This window comes from Phocoena sinus, chromosome 7 (assembly GCF_008692025.1).
Source record: "Phocoena sinus isolate mPhoSin1 chromosome 7, mPhoSin1.pri, whole genome shotgun sequence".
NCBI classification, from domain to species: Eukaryota; Metazoa; Chordata; class Mammalia; order Artiodactyla; family Phocoenidae; genus Phocoena; species Phocoena sinus.
In genome coordinates, this window is record NC_045769.1 from 90,063,981 (window position 1) to 90,078,491 (window position 14,511).

General features: G+C 31.8%; 1 protein-coding gene across 1 annotated transcript in view; it reads left to right on the forward strand.

Annotated features, from left to right (window-relative positions):
- Positions 1–14,511, forward strand: part of LRP1B (LDL receptor related protein 1B) — a 1,461,391-nt gene that overhangs the window by 804,067 nt on the left and 642,813 nt on the right. The window contains 2 exon segments of the mRNA XM_032636635.1: positions 2,492–2,692; positions 8,029–8,274. Of these exon segments, the coding sequence (XP_032492526.1) occupies positions 2,492–2,692; positions 8,029–8,274 (447 nt within the window).

A 14,511-nucleotide genomic window follows, 5' to 3' on the forward strand; every position in this document is an offset into this window, starting at 1 on the left:
GCAGCCCCTTCAACACTGGGGTTGTTTTTTTATACCCTTGTCAAATCTATCTTTGTGTTATACAACTTTTTAATCTTAATCAATGTGAGAGAAAAAATGCTATCATATTGCTGTTTTTGTTTACTTTTTTAATTGAAAGATTTTTTGAACATCTTACGTTTGTAAGCCATTATTGATTCATTGTGAATCTTGCACTTATATTGGTTTATTGATCTTTATCATATTGATTTATGAGGCTTTTCTATTTTAAAGAAATATGCCCTTTTTGTCAAATATAATGATTTTTTTTCTGTTTTATTGACTTTATGTTGACTCTGTAGATGGATTTTATTGCTCAGTGTGGACAGTATTTAAGTTTGTCAATTTGTCCTTTATGTTTTCTATGTTTGTAATGTTCTTGTTTTAATAGCTATTTTATTCTAGAATGTGTATTATCATTGTTATTATTTTAGAACACTTCTTTGATCTGTCTATAATTTTTTTTGGTGTAAGGATCAAGTAAAGATTCAGCATTTTTTTTTCCTCCAGGTGGCTCATCAACAATCCTAACATTATTAATTTTGTAATTATTTATTCTCTGCGATTTTGAATTGTCAGTTTTTGTATATTAAAACTATGTACATAAATGACTGTACTTCTCCAGTCTCTATGCTGTTTAATTATTGATGCTTATTGATATCCTGTTATGAAAAAAATTTAACCAATGTTACTTTAAAACACTTCTAAATTCCTGGCATATATAGTTCCTACTCATTAGTGTTCCTCTATTTTTTTTAGAAGACTCCTCATGATATTTGCAGTTTTATTTTCTTAAGTTTAGGATAAATTCATGGGATTACAATAATATTGTTACTATTTTATTGGAATGGTATTAATTAGGGGAAAAATAATACTTTTAATATATCTTCCTCTCTAAAACCAAACTATATCTTTATTCCAGGCTTCTTTTGAGTTTCTTTATAAACTTTTAAATTTTCATATAAATTATATACAGTTTTTGTGTAGTTTAACTCAAAATACTTTGTTTTATGGTAGATTTTTTGGTTGACCTTTTCTTCTACTATATTATCATTGTATATATGAAATCTATTGATTTTTGTATAATTTTTGAAACTAGCTACATATATTTTAAATTCTTAGTTTCTTATAGTTCTTTAGTTTTTATTGATGTATAATTATGTGATTATATTAACTGCATGTAATGATATTCTTTTCTAGTTTTATACCTCATTTCTGTCTATTGTCTAATTATATTACATAATATTTCCAGGCAATACAAAATAATAACATTATTAGTTTTATTTATGATGTTAAAGCAAAATTTTATAATGTTCCTCCATTTATATTCAAATTCATTAATAAAGTGTTCATTTTATGTGAATAAAATAATTCATTTTATTTTAAGAGTATTTTGATCAATAAATAATGTTGAATATTATCAAATTTATTTATATTAACTGTGGAACTGATCATTTGTTTTTCTCTTATTTGATATATAGTAGCATAGAGAATTATTAATATGTTTCTATAAATAAAACATCTTTTCACAAATATTTTAAATATTTTAAAATTCAGTAGCCTTGAGTTTGAAGAAGACATTTAAATACATAATGACTCTTGGACATATACAACCTAACATTTTTCCATTTCCCTTTTATTTGCCCCACTCATTTTATGAGATGTTGGTGTAGTCAACCGATAACCAGTATTTATCTTTAGGAACATTTTTTATTCACATTACACATTAACATTGTATAATTCAGAAAAGATGATTAATTAGAAGAAAAATAGAAATATTCTGGAAAGGAAGAATAATTTGCAACGAACAAAAACAGTTTACATAGTCAATACCCATTGCTTTCTAGGAATTTCACATTGTTACTTTTGAAACATTCTGGCTAAACAATAATCACTTCATTTTTTTCTTTCAAAGTCAATAAAGAACATATTTCTCTAAATTTTGTCTGTATATATCTTAGCTACTAAAATGTTTAGTAACATTTTACATTCTTCTATGAAAGGGCATGTACATAAGTCTGAATGTGAGGAGTGGAGTTGCTAAGGTTATAAATGTAAATGGAAGGACATCTTCACCTTCAAAAATAAAGCATTTGCTTAATTTTAGGTCTCCAAAATACAGTGATAGCACCTATCTAAATTTAGGGCTCTGAAAAGGATTTATACTACTATAAATATATCTTTAAATTTTGCTTTTAAAAGTAATTAAACTTTCAATGAGTTACAGATTTTTTTTTTAAATAGGGTAAGGCAATAACTTGAAACTAAAGAAATATCAAGGCTTTAACCCTAAGAACACTATTACAATGAGGACAAGAACTACTCAAATGCTGTCATGAAAATGTCAAACTATCAGCAAATAGATTTCTTGCTAATGGCAATTTGTTCTGCCTCTGACTGAAGACAATGACTACTCATTATTCCAGTGGCTTAATTGCAAAAACTAAATGCATGTTATTGCTATTTTCTTAAGGGAGATGCATCAACAAAGACTGGGTATGCGATGGAGATATCGATTGCGAAGATCAATCAGATGAAGATGACTGTGACAGTTTCTTGTGTGGGCCACCCAAGTACCCTTGTGCTAATGACACTTCAGTCTGCCTGCAGCCAGAGAAGCTCTGCAATGGGAGAAGGGATTGTCCTGATGGGTCTGACGAAGGCGACCTCTGTGGTATTGCACGTTTCACTGCATTGCTTCTTTCTGGAGACTAGAACCTTTTAGTCCAGTAGCTGATAGTTATTATAGTAGCATTTGTTCCTTCCAGTCATTTCTTTAAATGTAACTTTTAGGGTTGAATCCTGTTTACATTTTACAGGCACTGTATATTTATTTAAAAAATTAAATATGATCAGAAATCTCTAAAAATGAAGCAGAAAAGGCTACCTGATCCAACTAACTTAACAGTTGTACAGCTGCATTCATCATTTAAATCTCTGAATAGTCAATGATGTTCCCACAATTGAATTGATTATATTCTGTCAGTGAGTTGCTCAGAACAGAAGACTCCTGTTATTATTAAACTATGGGATGAAATTTACTACCACCCAATGTATTTTGTCAGGACTTCAGATCATTACAACAGAAACCTTTTTTAAAAAGAGGAAAGGAAGAAACTGGATAATGAAATCAATAGAATATTACTTGATTTTATATAATTTTCTCAAAAGTTTTTAGTTTTCATACAGTAGCTTTCTTTAGTATGCTTTATCTAGTTAAAATGATGATTTCAGTGTGATAGCTTTTGAGCTGTAAAATCACTTTTCACTAGCCATCTCCTTATGCCACCAGCACATATAAAGCAATTATATTTCCTTCTCTGTGGGGAGATCAGAGATTTCGCAAGGAGATTTTAAAAATATGCTTTCTAGGTAATACTGAAGGTGACATCAATAGAGTAATGACGAAGATTTATAGCACGATAAGAACAATAATGAGATGGAGATGACTTGAGGCTGTGAGAAAATGACTTTAGGAAATGATGAACCTGCCTGATTGGAAATAGGAAAGACAACTAAGCCTAAAGTTATCATATATTGATCTGAATTGAGCATTAATAGCATACTGAGTGATATAAAAAGACTATTATTCTTTTTTAAATTTATGTAATAAAACATCCTTTCTTCCAAATAGTCTGTGATTCCATAAAACAACCTTGAAACAGTAAATGGAACAGTCTTCATTCAGTGATGCTATCATTTAAACAAACAGAAACCCTAAAATTAAATCAAAAAAATTACAAATAAAGGATGACAGACTTTATTTATACAGTTTATCTGTATTCACTTCTTTTTCTCCCAGCTTGTTCTCCCTGGTGGAGTAGTTCGGTGGATGGAAAGAGCTCTTACATTACCATGTATGAGAATTGCTCATGAAGTTTGTAAGAGCAATTCTAAAAGAAGGAAACTGTCAACAGTCTTAAAATTGAAAGTGTATAATTATAGAAAAAAATGAGATTTTGACAAGTTTGAATTCTATTCTTCAATTACTTCAATTAAGTCACCTAGGCAGGTGGCTTAATTTCTGGAATTGTCAGTTTCCTTATAAAAAAATGGAGATGATATCTATTAGGAAATCATGGTAATAATACTTAATGCACTACAGGTCTTGAAATAAATTAGTGCTTTTCCATCTTTTCTTCACCCTTTGGGTTAAATGAAGTAAATAAAAGGTGAAGAAGAGAAAATACAGTCATTAAGAAAAACGAAGAGAATCATAAGAAAATGAAGCCTTATTTTCCTATTCTCTGCTCCCTAAATTGGGAAAATAAAAGAGAAAAGGGGATTTCTTCTGAATTCATTTCTCTGTCTACTTCACGATTGAAAATCAGTTCTTGCTTATCAAGCTACTGTACTCATTGGCTAAGAAGCCCTGCTCAAAGATTTTAAATGATTACAGGGAGTGGAAAAGGTCACAGTAAAGCTAGGTGTGGAAGTACCAGAGGAGATAAAAAGACATTTTTGTACTGATTGCAGCACTGTGGCATATTGAGCTCACATACTCTGTCCTTTATCAGGTGAAGTTGAGGGAGAATTAGAACAATGAAAAACAAAAACAATCACTGGTCAAGGGATTGACTGAATTGCAGAAGGCTCTTCTTTCCTCTGAAAAGGTGCTTTTATGTGCACCTTTGTAGTGTGTCAGTTTGTAGATGGTCGGCAATATTGGTTCCTGTATGGAAATGACACTTTGGTCTCTTGTTTTCAAATCCTTTTCCAACCAATACTAGGTTAGGCCCTGTCCCGCCAGGCGGGGATGTTGGTTTGAGTGCTGCAGCAATGGGCATAATGAATCATTTACCCGGTGGACATGAAAGATATACCAAGTGAATTAACTTTAAATAATTGGCATGAATTGGCTTGTAGCTAAAGAGTGGATTTTAGAGAAAGATACCCAAAGTTGAAAGGGTTTTGTAAACCATTTGCTATAGATGGTGAAAATGTAGGGTTTGCCCTCTTCATGTCAACTCCTTCCAAATAGTTGTATCTAAAATAGCCGTTTTTTTATCCCCCTACTTCCCGTTGAAACAAAAACAGGGATTGATTCATATCCTGTTCCTCAATACATGTAAAATATATGAAAATTACTTGTAATCTGTAGACAGTATTTGGGAGGTGTCTTGAGATATAAACATCCATCGTTTGGGTAGTGAGGTTGTTTGTTTTCTCCAAATAAATCTGGTCTATAAAATTTTAAGAAAAGAGAGAGCTCAAGAAGATAAGTTGAATCCTGGTGGAGAGATTATTTTTTCAGGGGGAATTTTAAGTGATTTCAAGAGGAAAGAGATATGCACTTAAGAAAGAAATAAGAAGAGATTTCAGTCATTCAAGAAGGGAGTTAACTGTTGATTTTTGTTATAAGGGTATGTCAAAGATAAAACTGGATACTAGTTAAAGTGATATTTACTCAGTAATAACTATTGCAATAGGGAAGAGTATCCAATATTAATTGAAATCAGCTTCACCAAAACAAAAGATGAGAAACTTTTTAAAGGCTGGAATGTGCTATGGGAAAGGCACTAAGGGGTGTTAATGGGGCATTGGCCCATGTGACTAGGCCATCTGGGTTTGTTAATTGGTGCTCATCCCAGAGAAGAGACAAACTTCTCATATCTTTATGACTGGAGGCTAGTGGTACAAGTCAGAGCAAGGTACCCACAGGGTTGGGAGTAAGGGTGAGAGAGTTATCTCGTTAAATGTTTGCATTTCAAAAAGATGGCTTTCAGATCCTGGGGTTGGGAGGAACAGTTCTGAGTGGTAGATGATTGACATCTCAAAGGTACAGAGAAAGGATTTACATTGCAAGCTTTCTAAAGTAACTGCTCTGAGATGGGGCTCAGGGCCCTATCTTCCTATCATCAGGTTTGGGGAAAAACAATAGTAAATTTCTGCAGCATCATGGAGTCATAGAGCTTTCTCAGGAAGACACTTTAAGGAGGGCTGAGGTCATTTTAGGGATGCTGCCATGAGCTGTTAAAAACTGTGCTAGTGTTTGTCTAAGTCTCTTATTGGCTTGGGAAGAGGGGGTTGGGGAGAGGATTAGACAATGAAATTGTTTGTGCCGAGAGTCGGCAGTTTTATCAGCCGAGACTGAGGGTTCAGAGGTGCTTGACTAAAGCTTGGTCAATGAGAGAGTCTTTGTCGGGTAGCAAAAAATTTAAAAAGAAGCTGCAGGATTTAATGATAGGTTTAGGGTTAAGGGAAAATTGACAAGGGGCTAGCCATACAAATATTGCCATTAAATTTATATATTAAGTTGTAGAGTTTCAACGTGAATTTTGTTTATCCTTAAATCTAGGATTTAATTCCACAGGTAGTGTCAGAAAGAGACATTTGAATGCTGAGAGAACAGTCGTACTTGAAATAAGCTAAAAGCATTGTAACAATTTTTTTCACCCGCTGTGTATGATGACATTTCTTTACAGTAATTCTCTTGAAAAAGAATGTCAGTGGAACAAAATGGGGCAAAGACTTTGAAACGACTGCTGTTTTGAAATGATTATGATTACAGGTGAACAAACATATTTGAAGGAACCAAGAAATGAATCTATGTTTTTTTCTTCTAAAATAATGCCAAACTTGAATTCTTAGAGAAAACAGTTAATGTAATCATTTTTCTTTTCTTATTACTGTAACTTCTTTTATGGTGACAAATGTGAAGAATAGTTGACCCATACAGAAGTTTAAAATGTGTAGAGAATATTTTTGAAAGTCTTACATTCCAGTCCAATTTTTGAGCTGGATGAATTTCCATAGACAACAGGAAATATTAGAGGTATATAAGTAATTATTATTGCAATTCGCCAATCATTGAACAACATTCCTTTTCAGTATGTCTCAAAACACACCTAACTGAACAATCTTTGAAAACTACTCAAACATATTTTTAAAGCAAAGAAAGACAACGCTTCTTTTGGCCTTATTACTATGCACCTAATAGTATATAATAATAGGTAATATCATGGTTGCGAAAACAATTATTTGCTGTTTTTGTCAAGGGCGTAAATATGACATCTTGAAATTTCCCAGTTGGACAAATACTAGCTCAATTTAGGGGCAGTTGTGTGCTTTTGAATGATTTTGTTAAATTTTGTTATTCAACAAATATTTTTAACTGCTTACTCTATGCTAGGCACTATGCTAGCTGTGGGATATACATGGTAAACAGAATGAATATTTTGCATACCCTCATGGATCCTACAATCTTGTGATGAAATAGAATGATAAATAAATATATCTAATGTGTGATTATTAACTATAAGTGCCCTGAAAGAGAAGTTCTCTTTCTTTATACAACAGTCTACTTGCTGATTATTTCAGCCAAAATGCCAGGTCAAGTATTTTTGTGTATTATTTATTATGTTTCCATGCCCTCATTGAATTAATAATAATAACCAATATATGAAGTACAGTGTATAATTTACCTAATTTAAAAATAAATATCTAAGAAAATAAAAGTAAATAAATAAATATCTGTAGCCAGTAAAGGACAAACTAATCCATTCTGGATTATTATTATAAATCACACTATAGGTGTAGAAAAAGATATATAGATATAATAAATACATGTGTATGTGTATGCCTGTTTATTTATAAACACTGAGATAAGTCAGATTTTCAGATCACCAGTGTATGTGAGTCCCTTTTGGAAGCCCTCAAAAACTGATTTTGCATAACTGCTAAAAGGCTCAGCATAATCTTTCCAGTAATAATGGAAACATTGAACTCACTTTACTTCTATGGAGTAAAACAAAGTGTACTCCAAAGATTTATAGAAATGAAAATCTTCCATTCCCAATTTCTGTCATATAGAACTCTATTTGGTCATTAGATGAATTCTTTCATCATTTCTACCCCAACTTCTGGGACAAAAATCTAAAGAGTGCTTTCTCCATTCATTTATAATATCCTTTCTCTAATTCTAGCCTTAGAGAATTGAGTTCAGTGATTAGTATTTAATTGAGCAAAACAATTGATGATGCCCTATAATCTGTTCCTCTCCTTTTATAGATGAATGTTCACTGAACAATGGAGGCTGTAGCAACCACTGTTCTGTTGTTCCTGGAAGAGGAATTGTCTGTTCTTGCCCTGAAGGACTTCAACTCAGCAGAGACAATAAAACATGTGAAATTGTAGATTATTGCAGCAACCATCTGAAGTGCAGTCAAGTGTGTGAGCAACACAAGCACACAGTCAAGTGCTCATGTTATGAAGGGTGGAAGCTGGATGTGGATGGTGAAAGTTGCACAAGTGTCAGTAAGTAGATGTGTGTTTTGCTATATTTAAGAATAGCAAGTGATATGTGTGTGTGTATGTGTGTTGTGTATCTTGCTATATTTAAGAGTAGATATTGAGAAAAAATGCAAAAACACCTCAGAAAATCAATAATGGGTACAACTAATTTTAGAAAAGGCATTTAAGTATAATGTGTCATATTAGACCTACTTCAAAATCTTCTGGACAGAAAATACTACAATAATCCTTTACCATTACAGTCCATCTGATTATCTTTTCCTTAAATAACTGCTTTTGTCATCTTCCTCCCTAGGTGCTTATTTTTGTCTGCTCCAAAGCATTTACTTTTATTTCTCTTTGAATGTTTAGAACCCTCCAAAGACTGGCCCTGTCCCACACTTCCAACTGTATTTCGACTACTCTTGAAAACAACTCCTTGCTCTGGCTGTGTTCATCTTCTGATTGTCCATTTAAGACATTCTGCTGATTCTCTAGATCATATTCCACAGTAGGAAAAGCAAACAAAGGCTATAGAATCTGAAATTTGAACTCTAATCCTATAAATGGCATTCATTACGTATGTGGCTGCAGGCAGGTTACCTAAAACTCCTTGAGCCTTAGTTTTCTCATCTTTCAAATATCAATTCCCATTACAACAACATGCTGTAAGAATAACATGAAGCACTTTTTGCTGTGCCCTATACCCATTAGGTGCTTAATGAATGGTGGCTTCCCACTGTCTTCTCCAGATTCTTAATTTGAGTCACAGGACACTTACAGGTCCATGGATAGAATTGAAGGGGTCCATGAAGTTTGTTAGGGAAAATTTTACACCTTTATTTTCTTTAATTTCTCACTGAAGGTTAACATTTCTTTCAGTTGTGAATGTATACCACAGACCAGTGCTTAGCAGCAGCTATGACTGTGTTTCCAATAGAAGTGATAGGCATATTCATACCATGTTAAAGTTGTTGCTAATATTGCAAAATATCACTTATGTTCAGGCTTTGAAAACCACTGCTAATTCAATAATGGGAGTCATTAGACCCACTGCTCAATCTTGTTACTGAATGCATTAATTTTAAAAAGTACATATATTACTCCATCAAAAATTGGGGTTTTTTTAATTTTGATAATTGTATTTGAATATATTTGATACTTTTTTCTATGTAAAGTTTTTTTTTTTACTGTTTTCTTACTGTTTTTGTAGTCTTTAAAAATTTCTGATTAGGAGTACCCAGGCTTCATCAGGCTCCTAAGAACCCATACATCATAAACTTTTTTCATTTTGTTTCTTCTACTTACATTGTACTTTCCCTCTTTGTCTCTAAAAATCCTGGATATTTTTTAAAACCTACTAGGTCAAATCTTTCTTCTTTAATAGAGTCTTCTTCCAAATATTCTTGCTCTCCGCTTATTTCTCCTTTCTATATCTAGAATTTGTCCAAGAAAATATGTGGTCACATTTTTAATTTGCTTTTTTAATTTCTATATTCTTTCTTCCTTTGCTCTTTACTTCTCCAATAAAGTAATAAGCATCTTGAAGTCAGAAATCAAGTTATAGATTTTTCTCTTGTGTTTTACATAGTATCCAATAAAATAATATGCAATTAAAAACATGATTTTTTTCAGAGAATGTTAAATTATTTTCTTATTTTATTTCAAATGTTGTCTTGTAGTTGTTTTCTCCTAGCTGTTAAAATTTGAGTCCTAGAAGCATAAGTTTCACAAACATTTATCTAACTCTTTCTCCTTCAGAGTTCTTGCACAACGTAATTGGCATGAGAAGCTGAAAAAAAAACAGCAGTTTGTTGTAATAAAAATAGCCATTTCATATACATGTTTGGAGTAGGGAAATGATAGATCAAACTTTGACCTCAGATATATTTATAATCATGTTTTACATGAGAATTGGCTCTATGTCTGGCTTTTGGATACAGATGACAAAATGATTGACTTATTATAGTGGCTTTGTACTCTGTGAAATCAATCACAACTCAAGCTGAATATTAGAACAATTCAACATTTGAATATAATTTACCAGGTGCAAAGATAATTCTTCTAATGGAATTGACCCCTTCTACCCTCAGCTTAGAAAGAAACTCTAATAGTACCATATCATTTCTCACTGTTAAGATTGCTGTATTTCACACCTGGCTTTGTTTATAATTTGACAGAGAAGCAAAAGTATATTTTACCTTTTAAAGTTAGTACAGAGCTTTTCTTACATGGAAACTTTAATCTGCTGGTAATTTATCCCTTCCTCAACATACAGTGTATTAAATACCATTTTTAGCATTTATATTGTTACAGATAATAGAGGTTTTGTTAGGTATTAAAACTTATTTTTGATTTAAACCAATTTTCATACATAAAAAAATTTATTCTGTGTTTTATTCATATCATTTCTTTATGAAAAACCTACAGCAGATTCACAGTTCAATAAAAATGAATTGACTATTGGACTTTAAAAGTAAAATTTCTTTTTTCTTGCTCTTCTTTTGTTCTTTTTCCCCATCATTCTTAAGCAGAGTGCTTCCTTTTAAAATGTGTTCTCTTTGTTGAATGCAATATCTGTGCTTATTCTTCTTGACATTTTAAAAATAAAAAATAATAGTACTCTTCATGCCTCAAATTAGAAGCATGACTCGCCCATTTTTTTCCTCCTGAATTTTCCTCTGTAGTTGTCTCATATTCTCTTATTTCTTTCTAATCATCTCTTCCTAAATTCTTTACACTCTGCCATTGGCTGAATTGCTGAACTTACTCTATTTTCTCTAAGTTCACTTTTAACATCTTATTAGTTAACTATAATTATTTTCAAAATACCGTTTTTATAATCTTTTTTTTATTTAATAAAAATAAATCTCACTTCTCTTGGGTACCTGGATACTTTATTTAATCAGTGCCTTACATGTTCCCTCTTTAATACATAATTTATTAATCACCTTTCTCTGAAGTATTTTCTTTTTACTTATGAAAACTCAGACTATTGCTACTGACTGCATTTCTTTTCTATCTCTGATTCCTTTGCTGTTTGGTAGTAGCCTACTTACAAATTTGCAGCATATTTCTAGTAACATTGGAAAGAACATTGTAGCATCTCCCTTTTATTTTCTTTTAGCCTGAATTAGGTTAGATTTACCCACCAATATATTTCTTTGTTCTTAATCGCTCATTTTTTAAAAGATTTTTTTATAAATGTATTTATTTTAAAACATATCTTTTTAAAGAAAGAGATCATGGATGTAAATACAAAACTGCGTAAACATAATGATCACCTAGCAGTACACTGTGTCCATCACCCAAACTTTTTTTATTTTTTGGAGCCCCATTTACTTTATATTTTTTTATTGAGTTATAGTTGATTTGGAGCTCCATTTACTCCATTTTTTATTTATTTAAACAAAATTTTTTTATTGCACCCAAACTTTAATTCTAAAAAAAAAGCGTCTGTGCCACAGCACAGTCCAGGCAGTTGTAATGATCATGGCAGTCTTCTTTCCAGCCTATTTTTTATCATCCTCTTGTTTCTACAGTTTGCGAGAAGTAAAATATCAAAAAGTTGAAGGAATATAATATTTTTATTGAAAAGGGAGAGGGTAATCCAGATCTGGAAGATGAGAATTGATGAAAAGAGCTCATACATATAGTAAAGAATAAAGTGATGTTAAGCAGATGGGCTACCTTGGGGAATAATGGAAGATAAAGGTGAAGAGATCAGGGCAGTGAAGCTGTGGTGGTTTACAATCTGGCCATCCATTCCTTTATTTATCTTAATAAAGTGAGAGTTTTACATATCAGTCTCCATCCATGATTTTAGAAGTAACTCTTCATTATTCATGAAAAGAACCTCATATCCTCAGCCTGACATTAAAGGCTTTCTTCATTTTTGTTCATTTAATCTCTCCAATCTGATGTTTCATTGTCTTCCACTGTGGGTTTCCACTCCATGCACATTATTTATGGTTTTGTCATTAGTAATGATAATAAATGCATCATGGCCAAGAATGTAAAGTACTTTCACATATATGACTTCATTTTACCACCTCCTTCATGTACGCTGCTCATTGCCATCTATGACTTTTCAGTATGACAGTATCTTTCTTCTACATTCTCTCTGGAAATCTGAATCCTATACTCTATTCAAAACTCCCACCTTTATGAATCATTTCTTTTTTTCCTTTCTGGTTTTTCTTTCTGTTTTTATTTTTATTTATTTATTATTGAAGTGTAGTTGATTTACAATGTTGTGTTAGTTTCAGGTGCACAACCAAGTGATTCGGTTTTATATATGTATATATATGCCTTTCAGATTTGTTTCCCTTAAAGGTTATTACAAAATATGAAGTATAGTTCACTGTGGTTATCTGTTTTGTACAATAGTAGGTCCTTGTTGGTTATCTATTTTCTATATGGTAGTGTGTATATGTTAATCCCAAACTCCATATAAATAATTTCTTAAATTTAATTATAATATTACTGATAGCTACCATTTATCAAGCATCTAAAATGTCATAGGTAATTTATTTATAACTCACAAGAAGCCAATTAGATATTATTAATTCTCTGACTTTATACCTATGGAAACTGAGACATAGAAGGTTACTTCATTTGCCCAGAGCCTTGTGGTAAAGAGATGTTAGAGAAGAGCTTTTGCGCTTCATTCCTCCTGACTCCAAAGCAAGAGCTTTTACAAGCCATTCCAAAGATCCAGGCCGTCTCTATGTACTGTGTGCTCTCAGATTCCCATGATGCCTTTGAACAGTCTGTTTTATAAGCTTATTTCTGTCCCTTACACCTATGCTTTTTTCAGAGTGGAGGTTGAATCAAATTATTTTATAGTTCTTCTGAAATATATGAAAATTGTGAAATATATGAAATTTTGGTAACATTTCTCCAGAAAAAGTCTTATTTTTACCTATTTTCATATATTATTAAAGTATATACCTCACTCTATCTTTTTATTTTATATATTCTTAATTATTTCCTACTTTCATTCCTTCTGTTGTTCGTTTGTACATATATTGTATATGTATATGTATATCTACCTGTATATGTATTGGTCCTGCCATAGGTTTATCTATACTTTATTAATCTTTCAAACAAATGACTCTGGGTTTTTTTGATAATCTATCTTATCAGTTGCTGTAGTTATTTTATTTTTTCTAATTCCTTTGCGTTAATTCTTTTTATATTTTCTGAATTATTGAGTTTAAATAAGATGTTAATTTTTAATGCATGAATTCTCAACTTTATTCAACTAGCACAAATACACAGAGAAGGAAAACATTAAATTGTCAGAATGTTACATTGTCTTTCCTTATGTAGATGGAAAAGTTTTCAGAGCTGAGGATAGTTATACAGATTAATCTGAATGAGGTAAAAAATATATGATTTTTAGTTAACAGTGAACTAAAAACAGTATATGTACAGTTTTTTACTCTTTATAAATTTCTACACTTATTACCATATTTCTTTTTTCTTATAACAGATAGATTGAGATATACACTTCAGTGGTTTATAGTATATTTAGAGAGCGATACAACCATTACCACTATCTAATATTATTATATTTTAATCACCCTCTCAACAAACCCCACAGGCATTAAAAGTCACTCCCCATCAACCGCTACCCCAGGCCTGACAACCACTAATTTATTTTCTGTCTCTATAGAGTTACCTATTCTGGACATTTTATAAAAATGGAATCGTAGAGTATGTGGTCTTTTCTGACTGACTTCTTTCACTTGTCATAATGTTTTCAATGTTCAACCATGTTTTAGCATACATCAGTACTTTATTTACTTTTATTGTAGAATAAAAATCTCTTGTATTGATATACCACATTTTGTTTATCCATTTATCAGTTGATGGACATTTGGATTGTTTCCAATTTTTGCTTATTATGAGTAATTCTGCTGTGAATATTTATGTATAAGTTTTTGTGGGGACATGCATTTCATTTCTCTTGGGTGAAAACTAAGAATGGAATTGCTGGGTCATATGGTGACTCAATATTTAACGTTTTCAGGAACTGCCAAACTGTTTTCCAGAGTGGCTACTTCATTTTAAAACCCCATCAGCAATGCACGAGGGCTTCAGTTTCTACACAATCAATTTCCATCAGCTTTTACTGTCCATCTTATTTTTATTATAGTAATCCTAGTGGGTACAAAGTGATATCTCATTGTGCTTGACTTTTTTCCCTTATGACTAACAACGTTGAGCATCTTTTCTTATGCTTATTGGTCATTT